The following is a 26,360-nucleotide window of genomic DNA, read 5'->3' on the forward strand; positions in this document are numbered from 1 at the left end:
GGTATTGTTATTGTGAGACAGCAGCTAAGTAGTTATACCATTTCTACTCAGGTTTTGAACCAACATCAGTATCCAAGCAGTTTTTATTAAATTAAACACTTTGGGCCTTAACATTACTTGGTGGCACTTGGAACAGAGAAAACAGCATTCACAAATAATGGCTGGTTAACATTTACTGAATACCTAGTATGTGCTAGGCACTGTTCTAAGAATCTTCTATTGACCCCTGTTTTACAGATGAGGAAATTCATTATGCCTGATGGCACAGAAGTATGAAAGAGTGTAATATACTCATGTACCTTCTTTGGGCTGGCTTTAAGTTTTCTTTAGTCAAAATGAGAGAGAAAAAAGAGGAGGCATCAGGTGATACTGTGGTTTTGAGTGTCAGCCATCTTTCAGGATACATTTTTAAAATCAGTGGGTATGTGAGCTGAATGTGTTTACTCATATATAATAATTTATACTAGCAATTCACTGGCCTTAAAAAAATCTTGCAAAGAAATCATCACCATTTCTTGTTTTTCACATTCATAATGTAGTATATGTTATGGGAAGAAATAGGTGGGCCTGTGATATGGTACCTGCTCTCAAGGAGCTCCTTAAAAATAAAATTTAGAGTATATTTAGGTAAATACAGTGGTTCTACAGTAGAATATAAACTGGTAAATTGTTTTTTGTCTAACAGTATTGGTGATTCTGTGTGCTAACCTGTACACACATTTCTTTCTTGTTCTGTTTGACTGTTTATAACATGATTTTCTAAATTAATTCCATTCCTTTGTTCTCTGCAGATTGCCTTGTTTCTTTTGTTGAGAACAAGACCATCTAACTTAGCTACTTGTCTTCCTTTTCTCTCAAAAATCTCTGTAGCTTTAGCTCTCATCCTTTTTTCCTATTTATATTGGATATCCTTTAGATACATATCGTTTTAAGGATAAATTAAGTCGAACTGATCCCATTCCCTCCTGTCTCTGGAGCCTTTCAGACTATTCTTCCCTATATGTCCTACCGCCTGCCCAGTTCCACCCCTTCTCCCTACAAAATCATCTTCAGTTCCTTCCTCTTCAAGCCATAGAGTCTGTCTTTGCAATTCCTTTATGTCTATTCCATTCTTTATATCCTTATTATTGAAGATTGAAGATGGGCAAATGAATCTCTCCTTAAACTTGTGATGAATTTTGAAGGAAGTTACATAAAAAGATGTACGTAAAATTAGGAAGTTTCAAACACCACATGTGTATTGGGGAAGGAAGGTGAGACAAGGGTAGCAGTTTGGGGAAAACCTAAGAGTGAGAAGTTATTAGAGAGAGAACATACTACCGAAGCAGTGGAGCACAGAGGACTGAGGTAAAAAAAAAAGAGTTCAGACCTAATAAGAAAGGGTTATAGAAAATGTTGGAAGAATTTGGAGAATTATTAGGTAAATTGATGGTTTTTTTAAAAAATTTATTATTTTTGGCTGCATTGGGTCTTCTTTGCTGCGCGGGGGCTTTCTCTAGTGTGGCGAGCGGGGGCTACTCTTTGTTGCGATGCGTGGGCTTCTCATGGCGGTGGCTTCTCTTGTTGCGGAGCACGGGCTCTTGGCGTGCGGGCTTCAGTGGTTGTGGCACATGGGCTCAGTAGTTGTGGCTCACGGGCTCTAGAGCACAGCTCAGTAGTTGTGGCACATGGGCGCAGTTGCTCCGTGGCATGTGGGATCTTCCCGGACCAGGGCTCAAACCTGTGTCCCCTGCATTGACAGGCAGACTCCCAACCACTGCGCCACCAGGGAAGCCCTGATGTTTTTTTTAATAGTGCCATTTGGAGATGATGAGAGGGAAGAGGGGCATTGAGCTAGAAGTTTGAGAAAATTGCAGCAGTAACATCCAGTAGGTATACGTCAGGCTCAGATGTGTGAGTAGTAGAAAGAATTAATTTGAGAAATGCATAAGAAGAAGATTTTGTTACAGCTTGATGTAAGGAGAGAAGAGTGAGTGGGTTCCAGATGACTCTTAGATTTCGTACCTGGAAGGAAGGTAAGATGGTGGCACTTTTCATGGTGATTTAGAAACTGAATGGGTCAAAGGCTTGGTATAAAGCAATTCATTCTTTATTTGTATGAAATGCTATGGTACACCCACTGAAACAAATCCTGTATTTAGTTCTGTGGTCAGTAAGAGGTGCTTTCTTTTAAGAGATAGAATTGGATGCCTAATAAAAACTTGGGTGAATATATGTTGTGTGATAATAAAGAGAAGGACAAACTGACATTTTATCAGGGAGCCTTGGAAAAACATGAGAGAGAGAGAGCAACATTTTTTTTTTTTAAATCAGCACCTTCATAGGGTAGAACTTAATGAGATGGGTAAAAATTGATTCTGAGATTAATAAACTTATTATTTCACTAAAAAAAATCCAACATCAATGGTAGAAATGCTGTTTTCAATATATTAAAGAAGGTGCACATTACTTCATTAATCTCTACTTTTTGTAGTTAATTTTGTAGTTGCTGCTAACATGGGATAATCTGGGAATTGTGTGTTATAGACTATTTTAAATGTAAGTGGTATGCTTTCGTATTCTCTTCCTCAAAATTGAATCATTAGGGGGTTTTTTTTAGATATGCATGGGAGAAATCACTTCTTTCTCACACTGTCATTAGGAAGTTCTTTGTGTGCTACTTGAATATTAACTGTTTTAGTGCTACCCCGATTATCAATTAAGTGATAATTGATAGAATCTCTGTTCTTAAGTTTACAAGAACAGAGATAAAATCATATATAAATGTCCTTTTTGATTCTCTAAAAATGTAGATGTTTGAAATTATAAAATTATTATTATTATTATTTTTTGAAATTATAAAATTATTTGAACTTTATTTTAACTAACGTTTTTGGTTGATAGAGTTGAGAAATATTAGTAAAGGATCATTCTTATTGAACGATAGTCATTCATCTGTTCAGCAATATTTACGTAACCAGTTTATGTCAGGCACAGTTCTAGGCCCTGGGAATACGAGGTTAAATAAATGTTCATGGAGCTTATATTTTGTGGAGAAGACAGGAGATGAAATCTTTAATGTGAAGAAGTGATATGTGCTTTTAAAAATATAACAGAGTAAGGGGAGAGAATGTGATTGGGTGGGGGCTGTTTAGATAGATTAGTCAGGGAAGGCTGTTCTGAGGGAAGCAGAAACCTGGGTGAAGAAGATCTTGTAAAAACTTATTCCAGGCAGAGAGAATGGTAAATGTGAAGATCATGAGACAGGATCTAGCTCATTGAGAACCAGTTTGGTATGTTGGAGGAAAAACAAGAAAGCTGGTCTGACAAGTGCAAGATAAGGAAGTGGAGAATAATAGGAGTTGAGGGTAAAGGGGTAGACAGGGGCCAGAGCATATTGGGCCTTATTGCCCATGAATTTTATTTTGAGTGTAATTGGACACCATAGGAGAGTTTTGGGACAGGGTTGTGACACGATCTGATTTACATTTTACAAAATTCATTCCAGCTACTGAGTGGAAAACTGACCATAGGAAAGGTGAGGTCTAAAGCATTGGACCATTTAGGAAGCTTTTGCAATGATCTAGGTCTATGGTTTCCAGTATGCTCATGATCATTGTGGTGCAAGAAGAAACTGTTAGAGCTATATTTAATTCTATTTTTAAAAATTAAGCTCTACTAATTCAGTATACATATTGGTCCTGGCACCCACATTCCATCTGTATGTTAGCTACATGTCACTTACCAGTTTTGGCCTGAGCAACTGAGTGAATGTTGAAGTCATTTACTGAGATGAGATACATGGTGGAGCAGGGTTTGTTTGAGGGTAAGGGTGGGGAAGCAGTAACTTAGTTTGGGCATTTTAAGTTTGAGTTGTCTACTAGAAATATAAGATTTATCAGGTAAGTAATTTAGATATATGCGTCTGGAGCCAAGGTTAGAAGCCAGGGTATAGATTAGAGATGTAAATTTGGGAATCATTAGCACAGAGGCAGTGTACAAGAGCTTTGGAGCCAACCTGTGTGAATTCAAATTTCAGCTTTGCCACTTACTGACTATGTAGTGGTGGACAAATGAATTTGTCATCTGTCTATAAAATGGGGATAGTAATAATATCTACCTCACTGGGTTATTGTGAGGATTAAATGAGTTAACACAAGTAAAGTGTTTAGAATAGTGTCTGGCATGTAGTACTCACTAGCTGTTAACTCTTATCAGTTTATGAGTGGTGTTTAAAACCATGAGGTTAGATGAGATGACCTAGAGAATGAATTTAGATAGAGAAAAGGTCCAATGAGGGAGCTCTGAAGCAATACAACCTTTAGAATTCAGAGACAGGAGGGAGGGCACTGAGGAGTGGGGTAGGAGTCAAACCAGTAGGATGTTGGATCTAGAAGCTTGCCTAATGAAGAAAATATTTCAAGAGAAGTCACCAACTTGGACCAGTTCTGCTTGACAGTTTGAGTAAGATGAGGACTGAGAATTGACCATTGGATTTGTTAAGATGGAAGTTGTTGGAGACTTTGAGAAATGGGTAGAGTAGTGCGTATGAACACCTGATTGGAGTGGGTTAAGGAGAGAATTGGGGGAAAGAATTGAAGAACATGTATATAGACAACTCATAGGGGTTTTGCTATGAAGAGGAAGAGAGAAAATGGAGTGGTAGCTAGAGGAAGATTTGTGGAGTCAAGGAAAGGTAGGAAATGGGGTGTGTTTGTGTTGATTTTAAGATGGATAGTATAGCAAGTTTGTATAACGAAGAGAGTGACCCAGTGGGTAGAGAAAACTTGATGATATTTGAGTGACATGAGACAATTGTAGCAGCCAAGACCTTGAATAGGTAAAATGAGGTGGGTGAGTGCACAGCCTCCAATTGTGAACTCTCTCCAGCGTTAGTCTTAGACACTGGCAGAGATAGTTCATCCACTGATAAAGGTAGAGATTAATGGAGGTGCAGATAGATTGGTGGGTTTGGTTATGGGAAAATGAGATAATTTTTTCAGAGTGCTTTACTTTTTCCAGGAAGAGGGTGGCAGGATCATTAGCTGAGAGTCAGAGTGGGTAGGGGTTTGTAAGGTTTGAGAGAGAGGAGGTGGTGTCAGATAGGCATCTTGGAAGGTGGGAGAATGAGTTGACTAAGGAAGTGCAGGTGGAATGTCAAGGAGTTCAGGGGGCCCATCTGACATTTGTGGTTGTTAAAGTGATTCCAGCTGGCTGAGGATGGAAATGTGGTCTTGAGTGTGTATACAGTGGAAAAGTGATAGGGACATTGCCTCCTCTGTTGTGAACTCTTTAGTCTCATGGCTGAGAGGATTGCTGCTTCTTAGGTCCATGGATGTCGACAGAGGAATTAATAAAAGTGAATAAGCCAAAAAAAATCATTTCATTTTTGCCTGTGTTCAGTGTCTATGTCATTCATGATGTTTCATGTAGAGCAGTGGTCCCCAACCTTTTTGGCACCAGAGGCCCGTTTCATGGAAGACAGTTTTTCCACGGGAGGCAGAGGGGAGGCAGGGGGATGGTTCAGGTGGTAATGCGAGCAAGGGGGAGGGGCAGATGAAGCTTCACTTGCTCGCCACTCACCTCCTGCTGTGCGGCCTGGTTTCTAACAGGCTGAGGACTGCTGTCAGTCCACCGCCCAGGGCTTGGGGACCCTGGATGTAGAGGATGAGTTCCTAGAGGTGTTTATGTTGCCGTATCTCCTTTAGAGTGCCTACGTTACACAGGTGATAATCAAGATGGCCCTGGAACACTTTCAGTGAATTATATTTGGTTGCTGTGTTATATAAAGAAAGTAAAATCTCTACTGGAGAAGCTTTGTAGTTTTTCCTGATAGATAGAAAACCTCACCAAAGTTTTCCCTAGGACCTGTGGTTTCTGTTAATCTAGAATTATCACTTATGTTGATTTCATACTTTTGAGCTGGATTACAGATGAATTCAAAGTCTGGTTTTCTTCTGTTTCAGGTGCTGGAGAATCTGGTAAAAGCACCATTGTGAAACAGATGAAGTAAGTTGGAACGTGGTCTTTTGTAAAACATTTACTCATAATGCATAAAAGTCCATAGTGTCTTTTCATTTTAGGTCCATGGTAATGATTTGTGGTTTTCTTCTTTTTAAAGAATCATTCATGAGGATGGCTATTCAGAGGAAGAATGTAAGCAATATAAAGTAGTTGTCTACAGCAATACTATACAGTCCATCATTGCAATCATAAGAGCCATGGGACGGCTAAAGATTGACTTTGGGGAAGCTGCCAGAGCAGTAAGTGTATCTCATTTCCTCTTTACTTGCTCTTTTTCAGTAGATGCAGTTAAGCCCAATTTGCTTCATGTGTTAGGGAAATAAATTTAGGCAACAAGCTAAGTTGTAGTAAAGTACTGTCTGCTCATTTGAGACATGTTAGCAATCTACTTTAAGAGATATTAGATTACTACCACAAAGGTAAGTCTAGGAAATGGGATTCTGTGGATATACTATAGGTTTTTGTGGTAACTGTTTTATTCACTTGCTTCTTTTACAGCACTGTTGACTTTTATAGTAGTAAATTGAAATAATCTAAGAGAGGTTGTCATGATATGGAGCTCTGCTTTCTGAGGTGTAGAGATTAAAGGCAAATATCAGTGTCGCAGAATAAACTTGGTAAGGACATGAACACTAAGTCTCAATTTTAGAGGCAAATTTCCAGTATTCAAGAATAACTATATCCCTATACTATGTTGTACTGTAGGCTATAGAATTGGATTATACCATGTCCTAGTATAATTTTTGCACCTGTCAGATATTCAAAAGTTGTATTGATTGATTATAATACTTAGTGGGCCCTGAAGGTCTAGTTTATAAATTAGGATGTTTGATGCAGTGGGGAGAGAGCCAAAATGAAAGTGGGTGATTTTTTTTTTTTTTTTTGCGGTACGCGGGCCCCTCACTGTTGTGGCCTCTCCCGTTGCGGAGCACAGGCTCCGGACGCGCAGGCTCAGCGGCCATGGCTCACGGGCCCAGCTGCTCCGCGGCACGTGGGATCTTCCCGGACCGGGGCACGAACCCGTGTCCCCTGCATCGGCAGGCGGACTCTCAACCACTGCGCCACCAGGGAAGCCCAGTGGGTGATTTTTTATATCATCATCAGCTAAACTCCAGGAGAAGGCTGGGAATGTATAGAACGCTTTCCTAGAACTAAGAGAGTCATCAGCTGTGTTCAGTGTCATACTTAGGTGCTATGGGCAATAAAAGGAAGTGACTTGGAGAGACTGCCTGGAAAAGCAAAGCCTATATGTCTGTGAAGTAGCTTAGGAACTCTTCTAAGCAACTCTCAATTTCTCAGATGTAAATTAACATTCAGTAAATAAGTGAGGAAATTCTTGGAGGGAAAAATAATAGAAGGATGGTTCTAATTGGATAGTATTAGATTAGGAAGACTAGAGGTGCCATAAAGGAAGGGCAGCTAGAGTAAGGGTTCTAAAATGATTGGCGAGAAGAGGAGCAAAAGAAGAAATGAAGAGGAATGTGTGGGGCATGACTTCTATGTTTTTGTAAAAGGGTTCCATATCACAAAAAATCAGAGACTATTTTTCTAAGCCTCTGAGCAGGAAAAATGTGATAGCTAAGGCAAGAATAAACAAACTCTTGTTTTTGTCTTATTCCTTCTATCCCCTCTCGCAGCTGCCTTTCTTCTTGCTTTTGCCTCCCTCTTTCTACCAGCTCTTTCTTGTGTTCTTACTTTTTTCCTCCCTTTTCTCATTCCTTCCTATCACCCAACTCTTTCTCTGTTGTATTTGCTGTATCCAATAATTGGTTAGTAATACTGTATTTATTCTCTTCCTTCTCTTTGTTGGCTTTTTCTCCATCTCAGTTATTTACTTATTTTCTTAGTTTCTTCCTTTTTGACTTCTCACCCTCTGTCTGACTGCCTTTCTGCCTTTTGGCCATCCCTCCTCCTTTCCTTTCTTTCCACTATCAAATTAGTTGTTATTAATCGTTGGGTCCTATCATTCCTTTGTCACCAGATGTAGTTGTCATATTCTGCCTTAGTCTGTTCAGGCTGCTGTAATAAAGTACCGCAGATTTGGTAGCTTATAAACAACAGAAATTTATTCCTCACACTTTTGAAGGTTGGAAGCTGAGGTCTGGGTGCCAGCATGGTTTGGTTAGGGCCCTCTTCCAGGTTGCAGACTTCTCGCTGTGTCCTCACTTGGCAGGAGGGGAAGGGATCTCTCTGGGGTCTCTTTTATAAGGGCACTAATCCCACTCATGAGAGCACCACCCTAATGACCTAATTATCTCCCAGAGGCCCTATTTCCTAAAACCATCACTTGGACATTAGGATTTCAACATAAGAATTTGGGGAGGACACAAACATTCACACCATAGTATCCTTCCTCCTTTCATTTCTCTTTTATCAAATCAGTATCATTAATCTCTGGGTCCTAACACTCCCATGTCACCAGATGCAGTTGACATTATTAATTCCTCTCAGGCCTCCTGAATCACCTAGCCTAGCCCTCCAGCATTCACTCATCCTAATCTACAACCCTGTTTTTGAAGTTTCTCTTTTCCTTTTTCATATGTAAGGATTTATATTTATAGCTCCTCTTTTATCCTCCTCTAGTTTTTTACAGTTGTCTGGAGAGTGAATAGAAAAGCATAAAGCTGGGTGTGGGATAGGTTGCTTTTTCATATCTGCTTAAGGTGGAGGTATGAAGTTCACTGTAAAGAGGGGCCTCTTTATCGACCTATAAAAGAGGGTTTATTATGGGCAAGCAGGAGTAGGTCTGTAGAAGGGGTTAAGTGGTAAGGGAAAAATGTTTTGTCCTAAAACTTTACAAAGTCAGGACAGCAAAAATACGTAGCAGTAGCTCTCTCTCTGTTTAAAAATTTCTAAAATTAGAATCATGGTATTAAAAAAAACAAAGCAATACTTATTGAGGTTTTGAATACCTGCATGTGTATAGATCAAATTTCAGAACCAAGGGACTGTAAAGTCATTAAATGTTAAATAAAGTACTATTCCATATGTGTAGAAGGACATGCCCACTGTTGAGTACATTGCCAGTTTGTGTAATTTTTCAGCTTTTCTCATTTGTTCCTTTATCAAAAATTTTTATCTCTAAAAAGAGACGAGGGGAATATAGATATTAGATGAAGTTTCTTAGAGACGATTGGGTCTAAAGTATTCCTAGGAAGAATACTGGAAAGGATCTCAAAGGAAGAGAGTATTACTCAGCAAAATCTATTAAGGCTGAAGATCCTGGGTTCGGCAAAATTAATTGGAGTGTGCTATGGTTAGTTTTGGTTTCTTTTGCTTAGGTGGATGCACGAGTTTTGGGAATACACAAGTCTTAGGAATTTTTGTTTGCAATTTCACCTGTGGTCTGAAATGCTTTTTGCGTGCTAGTTTATTGTCCTAGTGACTATTTATAATACAATTGATTGCTCCCCTTCCCCCTTTACTTCTTCTTTACCCAGTATATGTTTTTTTTTAGTAGTTGCATTTTTATGGTTATTTGGAAATCTCCTGAGGCAGATAAATATTAGATTTGAGGTGGGAAAATCATCCCATGAGACCTATGTTTATTTTTATAAACTATCTGACAAGTAGTGGTGGGTAGAATAAAGCAAAGCAATCACAATTCTCAGCCCTTTCTGTCCTCTTTACCTCTCACATATCTTAGTTTTAAAAAGTTTTAAAAACAAGGGCTTCCCTGGTGGCGCAGTGGTTGAGAGTCCACCTGCCAATGCATGGTACACGGGTTTGTGTCCCGGTCCAGGAAGATCCCACATGCCGCAGAGCGACTGGGCTCGTGAGCCATGGCCGCTGAGCCTGCGCGTCCGGAGCCTGTGCTCCGCAACGTGAGAGGCCACAGCAGTGAGAGGCCTGCGTACCGCAAAAGAAAAAAAAACTGTAACCACTTATAAAGCTATGTCTGTGACTCACGAAGTTTTGATCAGATCTCTGTGTTACTTTCTTCTTCTCCTTCTGCCTTTCTTTCTCTCTCATTTAGAGGATTATTATACCTTTGGGGAGCGTAGAGACTGAATTATTCCCTTAGGGGTTTATTTCCCTTACTAGATTTCCAGACTTCTTAAATGCTTCAGTCTCTTCTTCTTCCTGTTCCTCTGAGATTAAGAAGGAAAAAGAGAACAGTTTCCTTAAATTTGATTAATGTTTTACTCCCTTTGACGTGTTTAGACTTTACCTCTTATGTGCTAGTCTTTTCATTTCTATTTTTATTGTAGGCTTCCTTTTTTTTTTTTTTTTTTGCTGTACGCAGGCCTCTCACTGTTGTGGCCTCTCCCATTGTGGAGCACAGGCTCCGGACGTGCAGACCCAGTGGCCATGGCTCACGGGCCCAGCTGCTCTGCGGCATGTGGGATCTTCCCGGACCGGGGCACGAACCTGCGTCCTCTGCATTGGCAGACGGACTCCCAACCACTGCGCCACCAGGGAAGCCCTGTAGGCTTCCTTTAACAGAATGGGGATGTGTTACATGTGCCTGTCTCACAGACAGATCAGTTTTTTTTCTGTCAAAAAAAAAAATCATGGGCTTCCCTGGTGGTGCAGTGGTTGAGAATCCACCTGCCAATACAGCAGACACGGGTTCGAGCCCTGGTCCGGGAATATTCCACATGCCGCGGAGCAGCTGGGCCTGTGCACCACAGCTACTGAGCCTGCGCTCTAGAGCCCGCAAGCCACAACTACTGAAGCCCGTGCGCCTAGAGGCCGTGCTCCACAATAAGAGAAGCCACCACAGTGAGAAGCCTGCACATCGCAACGAAGAGTAGCCCCTGCTCGCCACAACTAGAGAAAAGCCCGTGCGCAGCAACAAAAACCCAATGCAGCCAAAAATAAATAAATAAATAAATTTATTTTTTTTTAAAATCATGAGTAACCAGGATGGGGATTTGTAGGACAGTCAGAAGAGATCTTTTCAGGGGATGGTAGTATGTGAAGAAGTGGTAGTGGGAGTGAAATCATTCCTCAACTCTGCTCTGCACTTCTAACTGTAGTGGAGAGAGAAGGGGGACAGACTTCATTGTAAATTCTCTCAGACTGCACTGCCAGGAAAGGCCTCTTTCATACCTCTTTTAAGTAATATAACATATAATGTATATCTGTGTGTGTGTGTGTTAAAGAGACTCTTGTCAATTCTGTAAGAAATGGAGAATCATCTGTCTCTCTCCTTTAACTGCTTTCTTCAGGATGATGCCCGGCAATTATTTGTTTTAGCTGGCAGTGCGGAAGAAGGAGTCATGACTCCAGAATTAGCAGGAGTGATTAAACGGTTATGGCGAGACGGTGGGGTGCAGGCTTGCTTCAGCAGATCCAGGGAATATCAGCTCAATGATTCTGCTTCATAGTAAGTAATTTTTCTCTGTGAAATGAAAACAGAAAATAACTTGGTGACCCTAGTGAAAGTTCAGTGCCCATTCTTAAGGAAATATTTAAGGAAGAGACACTTAGAATTCTGTAGGATCCCTTTATAAAGGTTGTTTCAGTTTAGGGCTATAGAGCCCTTGGTCATTTTATATGATTTGGAGAAAAGTATTTCCTCTTGGAGTGTAAATGGGAGACTTTGCATCATGAAAGTAGCTCCGTGGTCATTTATAGTAAACAAGTGAAAGAGGAGAGAAATCTATTGCATCTGAGTCCTGGATCTCTTCCAACTCAGTAGGTTCCCTCTGCATAAGGGCTTTGCATTGATTGCCAGCTAGCAAGGGAAATTAAAATTGTGATATCCCTTTTATGCACAACTCTCTGTGGCTGGGCTACATTATGGATTTCTCTGGTACTAGTCACCACTTATAAATCTTTTGCCAGATCACGATAGTAGACTTTGTGTAGAAAGAGAATGTTGAGTCTTGGAACGAAGTTGAAGCATCTATTTGTTAAGGAAATTCTCTAGGGTTACATAGTTTTAGAGAATTTGTATTGATAATTAATACTTCTGTGAAGCTATTACATGTTGTCCTATATTGCTTCTTTTACAGTGTGTTTATTTATAAGACCTATATTCAGAATGTGTGGGGTTTTTTTCTTAACATGCTTTTGGGGGGCTTGGTAAGTTCTTTTTACTTGTATCCATCTCCGTACTAAATGAAGGCAGTTCTAAGCGTTAAGGTGTTTTCTCCAATATTATATTTTCCTGCTTTTCCTATTATTCTAGCTCAAATTATTATAAAAAGATTAAATGATATTTGAAAAACTTAGCTTACTTTTTAAATGAAAACTTGACTTTAGAAACATTTCAGGATTCTTGCCCATCTCAATAATATTTTTCAGTTGCAGATGTTGGTAGTTTAAATAATTCTCCCAGTAGTCATCAAGCTAGATTGTAATTTCTTTTAACATACACTCAGTAAGCTCTGAATCCTCTAACTACACCTGAAGGCACATGATTTATAGAGTTTTTTTCCATAATTGTTGATCTGAGGTTGACTGATTCCTTAACATTAATGATGGTACTTAGTTTTATAGAAGATCATTAAAAATTCAATTATTATGGTATCACCTATTAAAAAAAAATCTTTGGGAGCCCTGAAATTGTGAAGAATTTAATTTAGCTTTGAAGCAGTTTTTAAATTATTCCACTAAACAGATGAAGTTTCTTTGTAGGTATTAGTTTTTGGCTTAGATTTAAAAAAAAAAAAACCTGTAACTTTTCTGTTTCATGAATGAAAACAGGAAATACTCATTCTTATTGAGCTAAGTAGTTCTTGTTAATTTTAGTAATTCAAACAGCATTTTCTAATGTCCTAGCAAATGTTTAAACATACAGATGACCATTAAATGTCTGAGGGCTTTTGTTTTGGTTAGGTTTTTGTACTGTGCAGTGCACAGTTGATTTAGTATTAAATTTCAGGAATCTTTATTAAGAATAGCATTTCTATGTTTGTTTGGTTTTAATTGGCTTTCACAGTTTAATTTTGGTAGAATTAAAACCACCTTTTTTTTTTTTTTTTTTTTTTTTTTTTTGCGGTACGAGGGTCTCTCACTGCTGTGGCCTCTCCCGTTGTGGAGTATAGGCTCTGGACGCGCAGGCCCAGCAGCCATGGCTCACGGGCCCAGCCGCTCCGCGGCACGTGGGATCTTCCCGGACCAGGGCACAAACCCGTGTCCCCTGCATCGGCAGGTGGACTCTCAACCACTGTGCCACCAGGGAAGCCCAAAACCACTTTTGTGTAGGGTATATAAAACCTACTTTAATTGTCCTATGCTAGGTTCATTTTTTTCTCATTATCTTCTGTGATACTGAAGATCTGATTTGTTCTGCTACTTTAGTGACAGGTTCAGAACCTGCTTTTGGCAAGGAACTAGTTTAGTCTGTTGACTTGCTGTGCACATGGTTGGCTTCATTAAGTAAAAATAAATGTGTATTTTACTTACTTAGTTACCTAAATGATTTGGATAGAATATCCCAAACCAACTACATTCCAACTCAGCAAGATGTTTTGCGGACAAGAGTGAAGACCACAGGCATTGTGGAAACACATTTCACTTTCAAAGACCTGTACTTCAAGTAAGTCATTAGCCTTTTTCTAGATATGCCAAACACAAATATCTTTCCTTTAGTTAGTATCTCTTAATCAGGGTAAAATTTCTGTAGACAATATTCTTTGATTTAGAAACTTATAATTATATTCATTAGCCAGTATTTGTTTAAACTGAATGGGGGCCCAAACGTTTCTTCTTTCTCCAAATAGCATCAAGTATATTTTCCATTTGGAGGAACTTAAATTCAAAATTAAATTGTAACTTACATATGAATAAAAGTAATCATATGGTTACCAATTTATTTTATTTTATTTTCAGCTGCTTTTTTATTGGAATCGCCAAAACGTGTTGAATGTTTGTTGTTTAGAAGGGTAACAACAATACTAAAAGGATAGAAAACTAGTGTTTTGGTTTAGTTTATATGGCTTTGTTCTGGCATTTTGATATTAAAATAGAAATGCTTTTCTCACCAGTGTCAATCCTTTCTTACTGGATCGCACTTCTCTCTCAGCTTACTGGAATGAAGCTAATACTGTCATGGCCTTTGACCGGTTTGTGCACAGTATCATGCACAACTTAGTTCTTAATACAGTACAGAATGGAATATCGATCTAGGGATAGAGGTATTTTGTGGAGGTATGATATAATATAAAGAATTATTGTTTTAGAGAGAGAAGATTCTAGTATTCTAATACAGAGGATTTTCTCATCAGCACTAGTAATTCTAGAATACGCTTCAGCTTGTCTCTGTGTTAATGGTCTTTTGTAAATAATAGAACTGTCTTTTTGGTTCTTGTTTTCTGCTTTTATGACCTTTGAGATTAGGAGTAAACTTTCCCCCTTCAGTATATGATGTCCTTTTTAGCTACTTCATTATGCTTGTATGTAAAATGTGATATTCAGCATTGTTGCATGCAAATGTAACTTCTAGTTCAGATTCTCTCAATTTTTTTTTCTCTGAAAAAAATTGCTTCTTAGATTTCGCAAAACCCACACAGCGTTTAGGTATTACTACATACTAGTTGAGGTCTTGAAATCTTAATACACCAAAACAGATTTGAAACCTGATGCAGGAAAATAGCAGTTCAGCTGAATATTTTTAGAATAGACGAGCTGCTTATCATAGTACTGATGAATTTATTTAACAAGAATAGCAGAGTCTCCATGGATTATCACCCATGAAACCGTAGGAGTGAGATGTCTCTTGGTGTGCTATAAGATTAGTAATCCATTCATAATTATATGTCATGACCTTTATTTATTTAGTGTGGGAAACTTTTTTGTTGATGTCATAGATTGATCTTTAGTTAGGTGATTCCTATTGGTCATTTTATGTCAGGATCAATAGCCAGATATAATTAAGGTGCTGCACCCACTTTATTGTTGGCATGTAGATATCTTGTTATGAAGTACTATCACTTCTTCCTTTTCCTCTTCTCTCTAGGCAAAACCACTATCCATTTATTCAAACATTTATTGAGCATCTCCTATATGCAAGGCATTGTGTAATTGCTTACTTGCCTCTCAGTTATGAGGTAATGTCTATAAAATGTTGATCTGTTAGTGAATGATACTGTAAATGTTAATATGTGTGAAAAGCCCACTTTGGGAACTTCACAGTGTTCTGCCAGTTTTATGGACTTTATAGAAAGAAATGGTGGAGCAAATTCAAATTATGGTGTACCAGTGTGTTTCTGCTCTTGAAAGGTCCATGGTGAAATATGTGATGTTAGCTTTCTTAAAACCTATAATATGACCTTGTATTAGAGCCAACTTGTGATTGCCTCATTCCAGGTGTCAGGACTAAAGGTTGAAAAGAACTGGGGAAGATCAAAAGACCAAAAGAAAAAGTTGGGTGATGAAGAGATGAGATGACTGTTCTCTTTCAAACATACATTGAGAAATTACTCAACTGTGTCTTATCTCTCTCAATCTCTAGGGGGAAAATTCTCTGGAAATAGATCCCTAGTCACTGTAGATCTGACACACTGAACCAGCTTGGCAGAGTTTAACCCTAAAACATTTTATCATTGTCATCAAACATATATCTTAAGAGTAGCTAACCATTTGTATGCATACCTCCTCAGACCCTAGTACCAGTTAAAAAACAAAGCCGTGCAGGTCCTCCTTTTACTATAGGTGGTAGATGAGGACACTGCTGACAGAAGTTCAGCAGTTGACTCAGGATATCAAGTAAGCACCCCAGAAGGGAGTAGTGGTCTAAAACTGATCTGAAGTGGAACATAAAATGTGTGAACCATTGAGGCTTTGTTGTTTTTAATTAGGTTAAATAAGACTTGGAGTTGGCAAATAATTGGTTAAATTTTGTGTTTAGGTATTGGGTTCTTAGAGTCCTACCATAAAGTATAATTTACTTTTTTCTGTAATTAATCTCTAAAATGTTTTCCTTAAAGAAAAATGTATCTCAATTATACCTCAATTTAAAAAAAAAGAAACAAACAAAAAGTAAGGAAAACAAAGTTTTGAGTCAGTAGAGTTATGGAAGTAGAATGCAAGTTGGGGATTTATTGTTCTTTTTTTTAGCTAGAGAGATAAACCCTTTTGAGAGGTAGAGTAGTGTTGTGGGTACCAGGTTGGGTGCTGGAGTTAGAGTTCCAGTCCCCATTTGTTAGTAGTGTTCCCTTGGGCAAATTTTTTAACATATCTGTGCCTCAACTTCTTCATCTGTAAAATGGGGATAATAATAGTACTGACAGGAGTGTTATGAGGGTTAAATTAGTTAATGTACTTTAAGATGTTTAGTGTCTGGTAAATGTTAGTTATTATTGTTACTATCTTAAGTTGTATTGTTCAGCTCTTCATTTTTCCTGTCTTTTTTCCCTCCTTCCTTTAATCCATTTCAGTGCTTACTCTGCTGACTTTTGGCACATCTGACACAAGCTTTGATAGTGAAGAGGCTCAACTGTTTATCTAAAATGAGAATTTTAATTGTTCCTAAATTTTATTTTCTCATATTGTTCTCTTTTACATTTAACCACAGATAATTATTTTGACTACATTTTATCTGCTCCTTGTTTGTCTTTTCTATTATAAATGGGGTTTTGAATATGCAATAGTGGGAAGTTCCCTAACCAGTTCAGTTTAGGGAGATGTGTGTGTGCATGACCTTGCTGAAATTGTGCTTTCTTTCCCCTTACTCAGGATGTTTGATGTAGGTGGCCAAAGATCAGAACGAAAAAAGTGGATTCACTGTTTTGAGGGAGTGACAGCAATTATCTTCTGCGTGGCCCTCAGTGATTATGACCTCGTTCTGGCTGAGGATGAGGAGATGGTATGTTGGAGCTTCTGGTAAATAAAAGGCCTGTCTAATGCAGGCAGGAAACGGAAAATAGCTCTTAGGAAGACTTTGTTCATCCATTTACTCATTGAACCAAAACTTAAAATCCTTAATTTTTCTCCTTGTCAGTGTGATTAGATTTTTCAAAATATTGATCCATGCCCTCTTAAACTTAAGAGATAGGACAGCACATTGAGTATGTGGGCAGGATTAAGTCCTCTTGTTAGCCAGTCCTTATTCCCACCTCTCAACCTCTAAGAATTATAAAAATGAGGACTGACTCAGCTTTTGTGTTATCAGTGTCTGACTTCTTTTCATGATTGCCCATCAGCACTTTTAAAACTTCTTGGTCTGGGACTTCCCTGGCGGTCCAGTGGTTAGGACTCTGTGCTTCCACTGCAGGGGGCATAGGTTCAATCCCTGGTCGGGGAACCAAGATCCTGTATGCCTTGTAGCACGGCCCCCCCGCAAAAAAAACCTTTTTGGTCTGTTGTTCATTAACAGTTAATCTACTTTTACTTTTTTGCTACTGACCTATCATCCTTTGCTTCTTTTTTAGAACCGAATGCATGAAAGCATGAAACTGTTTGACAGCATTTGTAACAACAAATGGTTTACAGACACTTCGATCATTCTGTTCCTCAACAAGAAAGATCTTTTTGAGGAAAAAATAAAGAGGAGTCCATTAACTATCTGTTATCCAGAATACACAGGTAAGGGATCATGAAAGATTTTGTCAGAGGTATACATCTTGAGTCAAAACTTTAGTGACCTTCCTACAGCTGTCTTTTGTTTTGAACATTGTGTGTATCTCCTTATGGAGAGTGTTCACTGGTAGTGGTATCAACATTAAGCATGTGATTAAGACCCCTTAAGTCTAAAGTGTTATTTTAGACATAATTGAGTTTACTGTGTTTATTTTATATTTCTGTCCTCCTCATTTTTTTTTTACATCTTTATTAGAGTATAATTGTTTTACAATGGTGTGTTACTTTCTGCTTTATAACAAAGTGAATCAGTTACACATATACATATGTTCCCATATCTCTTCCCTCTTGCGTCTCCCTCCCTCCCACCCTCCCTATCCCACCCCTCTAGGTGGTCACAAACCACCGAGCTGATCTCCCTGTGCTATGCGGCTGCTTCCCACTAGCTATCTATTTTACGTTTGGTAGTGTATATATGTCCATGCCTCTTTCTCGCTTTGTCACAGCTTACCCTTCCCCCTCCCCATATCCTCAAGTCCATTCTCTAGTAGGTCTGTGTCTTTATTCCTGTCTTACCCCTAGGTTCTTCATGACATTTTTTTTTTCTTAAATTCCACATATATGTGTTAGCATATGGTATTTGTCTTTCTCTTTCTGACTTACTTCACTCTGTATGACAGACTCTAAGTCTATCCACCTCATTACAAATAGCTCAATTTTGTTTCTTTATATGGCTGAGTAATATTCCATTGTATATATGTGCCACATCTTCTTTATCCATTCATCCGATGATGGACACTTAGGTTGTTTCCATGTCCGGGCTATTGTAAATAGAGCTGCAATGAACATTTTGGTACATGACTCTTTTTGAATTATGGTTTTCTCAGGGTATATGCCCAGTAGTGGGATTGCTGGGTCATATGGTAGTTCTATTTGTAGTTTTTTAAGGAACCTCCATACTGTTCTCCATAGTGGCTGTACCAATTCACATTCCCACCAGCAGTGCTAGAGTGTTCCCTTTTCTCCACACCCTCTCCAGCATTTATTGTTTCTAGATTTTTTGATGATGGCCATTCTGACTGGTGTGAGATGATATCTCATTGTAGTTTTGATTTGCATTTCTCTAATGATTAATGATGTTGAGCATTCTTTCATGTGTTTGTTGGCCATCTGTATATCTTCTTTGGAGAAATGTCTGTTTAGGTCTTCTGCCCATTTTTGGACTGGGTTGTTTGTTTTTTTATTATTGAGCTGCATGAACTGCTTGTAAATTTTGGAGATTAATCCTTGTCTTCTTCATTTTCTGAGGCAAATAAAGAATGATAAAAATCAAAATTTTGTATAAATATATTCACAAAATACAAGAATAAGGTGCAGTTACTACACTCAAGAAACTGACATTGGTTGTAGAAAGAGACCGCTTGAAGAATTTCATTTTAGTGTAAAATGTTCATTAATAGAAGAGCAGAAGAAGGGGTTACCTCAGTGGGATCAGTGTAGTCTTTTTCTAGAGGAAATGACACTTGGAGTAAGATAGTAAGAGGATGAACTGTAAATCATCAGGCAGATGGGGGAATAAAAACATTTTAGGAAGAGGAAACAGCATATATGAAAATATGGAGTTAAAAATGACATGATTTGTTCTGAAACCTAGGAGGAATTTGGTATTGATGGAGCTTAAAGTGGTGGGGAAGAGTGGTTGAAGAAGTGGGCAAGGATGCTCGTGGAGGGCATTGTATCCCATGCTGAGACAGTGGGGAGCTATTGAAGGATATTCATTGGGGTACATGATGTAGTAGAAACTGATTTAGAAAGATAATGTGATAGATGTCAATAAAGATAGATAGTAGGGGAGTTGAATTAGTGAGGACTCTCTTAGGATGCAAATAGAAACTTTTGATGAAGATACAGGGATATATCATAGAAGTCAAGGACAAGAATGCAGACAGTTCTCAAGAATGCAGTTAGAATTAGGAACCCTGCAAGCACTGTCAAGAACCCTGGGAGCACTTCTTTCCCCATCTCTGTTCTCTGTTCTCTGTGTCTCTCTATTCTTCTCTCTTTCCTTACCAACTTTCTCTGCTGCTCAGTTTATGTGATAAAAGATGGCCCTGCCACAGTTTCCATATCTCCTCCATTTAAAAGACCAGGCTAGACTGGGATTGTTTGGCCCAAGGTTCAAATTCCTAAAAGAGAGAGATTCTGGCCAGGGTTAAGTCAGGCAGAAACCCTTAGTTCAATCAGATGAGGTTAGGGACACAAACATGAGTGCCAGAGCTGTATCACTATGACCTTTAGATCAGAATTGAGTATTTCTAGGAAAGGGGACCTCTTGTTAGCTGAGCAGACATGTAAATGCTTTATATAGTAAGGTGAAAGGGTGTAGCTAGGGTAAGGAAGTGGGACAAGTCAAAGGTACTCTCAGAGTTCTGTATTAATTGGGTGTCAGTACTGTGATCTGAATTCATATTTAGGAATGTTGGTTTTGAAGTATCTATGGAACATCCTGATGCAGATATCTAACAGATAGTTATATATGTGGCCTTGAGCCTGGGGAGAGGTTACAGGTTAGTAACAGATACTGATTTGGGATCATGTGTAAATACAACATGGAAATGGATGAGATGACCTAGAGTGATGATATAGAATGAGGAGAGAATAGAATGAGAGTGAATACCAGGCTCTATTGGCAGGAGAAAAAGAAAGGTTTGTATAGGTTACAAAGAGAAGAATCTGGAAAGCCAAAGTATCAAAAACTAAGAGGAGAGTTTAAATAGTGAGGAGTGGTCAACAATGTCATATGCAGGTACGTAAATACCTTTTGAAAAAAATGGCCTCTGGAGTTAGCAGTCAGGAGATCATTGACTGTTATGGAGAGCATTATCAGTGGAATGATGAGAGCAGAGCCAGGATCAGTGAGTTACTGAGTGGGAAGTGAAGAAATGAAGACAGGTGTAGCCTCCTCTTGAGCAGCTTAGATTACAGGGGAAGGAGAGATCTTTAAATGTTTATGAGCTTAGAGGTAAGATCCTACAGCAAAAGAGAAGTTACAAAAAGTGGATGTAATTGATGGAGCAAGATGTGTAAGCAGGTGGGAAAAGAAGGAAGCAAAAGTCTAGGTAGGATGAATGGATAAACAAATTGGTATATCTGTACAATGGAGTATTATTTAGCTATAAAAAGGAACAAAGTACTGATAATGCCACAACTTTGATGAACCCTATAAACTTTATACTAAATGGAAGAAGTCAAACAGAATAGGTTACGTTTGTGTGATTCCTTTTATATGATGTATCCCAAATAGGCAAATCCATAGAGACAAAGCAGTTTGGTTGTTGGTTATTAGGAAATTGGCACAAGGGGAATGAGGAATGATTACTTAATGGGAATGGGGTGTTTTTCTGGGGTGGTGGAAAAGTTTGAAACTAGAGAGAGGTGGTGATTGTATAGCATGTGACTGCACTAAATGCCACTGTATTGTAAACTTATTGCATGTTATGTGAATTTCACTTCAACTTAAAAAAAAAAAAGTATAGATAGAGCAGTTGAATTTTGAATCAAAAGGAAGACATCTCTAAGACCAAAGATACAAATAAGTGCAGATATAGATAACTTTTTAAGTGAGGTGGTGGGCTAAAAAGTTGAGATGTAGTTTAAAGCCCCGTGGCCTCTGTTTTCTTAGGGAATTTGGAAATGTCGTCATCTGTTCAGAGGGAGGAGGGAGGTGAGAGTTGGGTAAGTTGATGGAAAGTATCCAAGTTTTAGAATGGGAGAACAATCTTACTTAAGACAAGTAAAGGATTGACATTAATGTTTCAGCTGGAAATCTTAACACATAGCAAAGAGTCCTCAATATCATGTCCATTTTTGGGTGGCGGGGGGTAGGGTGAACTTCCAAGCCTATCTTCCATTGACTTCATTCTTAAGGATTCTCACAGTCCTGATTTCCCAAGTATCAATATCTGTTCCTACCAGACAAAAATCTGATGTTACGTGTTTCAAACATCTGTCTCCTTTAATTTACAGAGGTTCTGCACATCTCAGTAAATCTATTTCAAGCACCTACCAAGCTATCTTCCTTCTGTTCTTTAAACAGTCTGTTTACATAATAGTCATTTCTTTAAGCTTTTCTTTGTTATTTAGTCATCTTTATATACTTATTTGTTGATATATTTTTGTCGTGCTTAATGTCACTGAAAATAGCCCCTAGTTCACAGGAATAACTGTGTATGCTGTCTTTGTTGAGTTTCCCTGGCTCTGCAGACAGTTTCTAAGGCTGTTCTAAAGAGTCACAAGTAGACAAGATTGTGTAGGAAGCAGGCGATTAAGAGTGTTAATTACCAATGTTGTTGAAATAGGGTTTAACTTTCGGGTCCCCCTCTTTGAAGAAATAACAGATTTATTAGGGTATAATTCACATACCATAAAATTCACCATTTAAACATATACAGTTCAGGCCCCTTTCGCTTTTGCATCTACTGGTTTACCTTTGGTTATTTAAACTATTTCCCTAAGGCTCTGAGGCTAAGCTCCGTTAAAATTGCAATGATTTTGAAAAGAAGCATGACTTCCCCTTTTGAATTGTTTATTTCAGCACCACTCCAAGGAGCACAAGCTCTCTGACCTTTTAAACAGTTATGTTCTTCTAGAAATGCATCTTCCTACCTCCCTAGTTTCCTTTTATTCTTTCTAGATTTTTTAGCTAAAAAGTCTAAATAAAAGGGAAAGAAACTTAAAGTTTTGTTTTCCTGGATCTTTGTGATAATTTTATTTTACTTATAATGAGATTCTGCACTCAAGAAACATGTAATGATTATAGAAAAATAGAAATCTGTTTATTTCAGTTGTGTTATATTTCCTCTCTCCGTAAGTAAATTGTGATGGCCTGACTTAGTTGAGTCCAAGCAGCTGTTTTAATTTGAACTGAGAATATTGGGTGTCTGCCTCAGGTTCCAATACATATGAAGAAGCAGCTGCTTACATTCAGTGCCAGTTTGAAGATCTGAACAGAAGAAAAGATACCAAGGAGATCTACACCCACTTCACCTGTGCCACAGACACCAAGAATGTGCAGTTTGTTTTTGATGCTGTTACAGATGTCATCATTAAAAACAACTTAAAGGAATGTGGACTTTATTGAAGAGTGTGGATGTTAAATAGAAGGTAAAACTTTGAACAGTTTAATTATAGTGCTCTACTGATGTCTCTTGACTTTGTAAACTTTTTCTAATTACAAATGTTCTTCTTTCCTAGTTATTACAGTGTGGAGTGTTGAGACCAGACTTCTTTTGCTGTCTCATTGGGCAGCTGCAAGCATGAACGGGACCAGGGAATGGCAGCGGCATGCAGAATCTTAGTACTCTTTAGCACAATCTTCTGTATTAGGGAACTCTTAATTGACATGAGATGCTAAAGTCAGACATTGGAATTGGAACAACTGTAAAGTATGATTTGATCATGAAGACATCACTTGGATTTCACAATCTCAAATGTTTAGGGCAGATGTCAAGTTGAGGTGCTGCATTCCAGAACTTCAATATGTAGCTTACTCTTTTTTTTTCCTTCTTGACAAACCACCAGTAGTTCATTTTTTAAGTTGTTTTTTGTTGTTTATTTTTTTTTATCAAGGGAAGAATAACTTCACTAAATTTTATTTCTTTGTAAAAGAATCTTTATTAAAACACAAACAGTCTTAACTATGCACATGATGTGACCAGATCATCTTGAAAATTTTCCTTTTAGTAGGAACTCTTTGTTTTTAACTCTTGGTATGGTCAGAATATAATATTTCCATAATTGCTTAATTCTTTACAATTATTGGGGCTCTAATTATAGCTTTTTTGGATGAAATTTATGTTACTATTCCTGTTCAAAGTACCATTATGGTTTCTAAATGGTAATTACATTGAAGAATTCTGTAGTAAGATTCCAGCTCTTTTTTTAAGCTTATGGTTGAAGGTTAACCTGGTTTATGCTGATTACCAAATTACTAGATAAATGCTGATGTAGTATGATAAAGTCAGCTTCTTGGATACAGACGCACCCAGGGCAGCTGCCAGTTAGAAATGCAAATTGCTAAATTCCAAACAGAACCAGTGTGACTTTGCTGCTACACATCTGCTAAATTGACCACTTCAATTCTTGCTTGTCCGTCTCAGTCATAGGGAGTTCTGTAAAAGATGCCCCTTGTTTTCCATCTTCCATTGGCTTTTTCTGTTGGGAAACATCTAAAGTGTATTAACAGTGCATGCCTTTACTTTGTAAACATGGTGCCAAATCCCTGTTTGCCATTGTTTTTATTGTAGCAATGTTCATTGTAGTAATCCTTAGTCAGTACCTTCTTTTGCTGAAACTATTGATTTGGGGACTTTTTTTCCACTTTGTTGTGTGTACAGATTTTAATCTGTTATAGTTGGCAGCAGTATTAAAATGGTGAGTAAAGAGTCCAGGTTTGTTCCTGTTTGTAACTAGTCCTTTCTGGAAGTATTTTCTTCTGTTGCTTTTTGCCCCTGCTGTGTGCTTAGGCCTTTGTCTGAGAATGGGTTAGGTAGAAGGGTTCCCTGAAGGTGTTAGTCTTTTGGTGTAATAGTATTGTTGAATCTTGGCCTGACTGAGCGTGTTATGTCATATCTGTGTTAGTGATATGCAGTCAAAACTCATTTTCCAGATTTACATTTTGGTTGTGTGGAGAGCTCTATTTACCTCAGCCTGCAGGTCCTTTTGTACAATGTACAGCAAATGTCATTAAATACTGAATGGTCCATTAGGGGAAGGCAAATGAAGAGAATGCATTTTGAGCATTCCAAATCAGTAGTTTGAGTAGTGCCTTTTGGGGTCCGATCTTTTTCGATTGGATTCTATTTCATCTTTTGATGTGACCTTTCACTAGTTTTAAAAAAAAAATGGTTGGTGGTCATCAAAGCTGGTTCAGAAAGCAAGCCACAGCACTTCAGTGCCTTTATTGGTAGTTTTTTTTTTTTTTTCTTTCGTGGGAAAAATACAACTATACAGATGGTATGACTGTATTATCTAACAGTTTTTTTTTTTTTAGGATTGGCAAAACTGGATCTAAAAGAAAGAAAATTATCAGCTTCAATTGGTGATTGACTTGTGCCCACAATGTAAATAGGGATAGTTCTTGTTCATTTTGAATATATCTTTTCCTTATTGTATTGTGTGATATAGGATCATCTGGAAATGAGAACTGGTAGAATGTTGGTTTAACTGTAGTCTTTCTATAGTCTGGGCTAATGGGAATGCGTTGATAACACAAAATAAGGGATAATCCAAAAAAATTAATACTTTGAAATGCATTTTGTATTTTCATTTGAATACGTCTGTCTGATATGTTAATTTTTTAGCCCTTCTGTCAATGAAAAACAGTAGTTCTCCACAATTTTGCCTCTATACCATTTACATTTGTCCTGCGTTTACATGAGGATCACCTCCTACCCCCCCATGCCAAATAATTTATCAAAATGCACATTCCTTAAGGACACAGGGACACAGTTTCAGTCAGTGGTTTTCAAATATGCCTTAAGTCAAAATCACCTGGAACCATCTCGGAGATTGACTCTTGGCTGGTGGGCTGGCATTCTGTAATTTTAAGAAGGTGATTCTGATCATCAGCCTTACAAATCACTATTGTATCAATATTTTGAATTAAAAGGTCTTTTCTTACAGCAGAGCCAGAATGTGGGAATGAAACCTCATATCTATTAGCCTGGAGAAAAAGGATTGATGTTTGTAATCAAAGAAGTAAAAAATTGCCTGTGTCTTTTTGGTGGAGAATACTGGAGATTTGTGATGGATCATGTTTCAGAATTTAGGTGCCCAGTCTTTGGACCACTTAAGAAATCAGCACATCTAAGAAAATTAAATTTTAACAAATAACGAACAGTAAACAGACACTAGGAGGAAGGATTGTAACAGTACCTTTATTTTGTTGACAGTCACATCTTCCCCACCTGATTAAAACTCTGGGCTGTAGAATTGCCATCCATTAGGCTCTATGTAGAGAGGAAGTATTCTGCTCCTTAATGGCCAGTCTTCCCTAACCTTATAATTTCAGCCTTGCAATAGGTTTCACCTCCTGGCATGAAAATTCCAAGAATTTTTACAGTTATTCATAAGTGGATCTTGAAATGTCTTTTTCACCGTGGACAGTTTGAATTCTAAACCTCTAGTTCAGTGTATCATACTGATGGGTTGTTATTTTTCACAAGGTGCTACATTCTAAGAATAGATGGACCAAATTTTTAAAAGCTGTTTTTTTCCCTCGTTTATGTTTTATTCTCTTATGTATTATATTTGTGTTTTATTATATGCACATTATGGAGTATTTAGGAATAACTGCTGGTTCTTCTAATTTATTTGCCCACCTGTTATTCTTATATCCTGGCCACTGTTCTCTGATTTGTAGCTGTGGCTTTCTTTCGGCATTGCTTGCCTAACCTGACTAGTTACTTTTTATATTTATCCATTTGCTTAGCATAGTTCTGGAGTTTCCTGTTGCAGAGTTCCTTGCTGTATTGGCAGTTACATATAAGGGAAAGTTAGTCTCTTATCCAATTAAAAACCTGTCTTGATTTTTTCCCCTTCTAGATGTTCAAAAAACAATAGCCCTCTACTCACTGATATTACCTGTGAAATCTTTCATATGTGACACTGACTTTAAAAACAAAATTATCTCAGTTTCCAAGTACTGCCAGGTAATTTTTGTGTTCCAGTTTAGACTTCAAAGTACAAATCAGAGATCTGACCTGGACCAGCCACAGCTCTCCGTATAACTTTATGGCCACCAAACACAAGAGAAAACCAGGCTGCTTAGAGTCCTGGAACTGAAAGTTGCTCTTACTATGAACTATTAGAAAGTAAAAGATTTA

The 26,360-nt window shown here is 38.1% G+C and overlaps 1 protein-coding gene across 1 annotated transcript in view; it reads left to right on the forward strand.

Annotated features, from left to right (window-relative positions):
* GNAI3 (G protein subunit alpha i3) overlaps nt 1-24,871 on the forward strand; it is a 40,159-nt gene extending 15,288 nt beyond the window's left edge. The window contains exons 2-9 of the mRNA XM_027096320.1: nt 5,946-5,988; nt 6,101-6,242; nt 11,178-11,335; nt 13,367-13,495; nt 16,633-16,762; nt 17,328-17,481; nt 22,425-22,638; nt 22,729-24,871. Of these exons, the coding sequence (XP_026952121.1) occupies nt 5,946-5,988; nt 6,101-6,242; nt 11,178-11,335; nt 13,367-13,495; nt 16,633-16,762; nt 17,328-17,481; nt 22,425-22,615 (947 nt within the window). The 3' untranslated portion in view covers nt 22,616-22,638; nt 22,729-24,871. The remainder of the gene's footprint in view (nt 1-5,945; nt 5,989-6,100; nt 6,243-11,177; nt 11,336-13,366; nt 13,496-16,632; nt 16,763-17,327; nt 17,482-22,424; nt 22,639-22,728) is intronic.
* The last annotated feature ends 1,489 nt before the right edge of the window (nt 24,872-26,360 follow it).

This window comes from Aethalodelphis obliquidens, unplaced genomic scaffold, assembly GCF_003676395.1.
Source record: "Aethalodelphis obliquidens isolate GAN/ISIS:26980383/991018 unplaced genomic scaffold, ASM367639v1 scaffold100, whole genome shotgun sequence".
NCBI classification, from domain to species: Eukaryota; Metazoa; Chordata; class Mammalia; order Artiodactyla; family Delphinidae; genus Aethalodelphis; species Aethalodelphis obliquidens.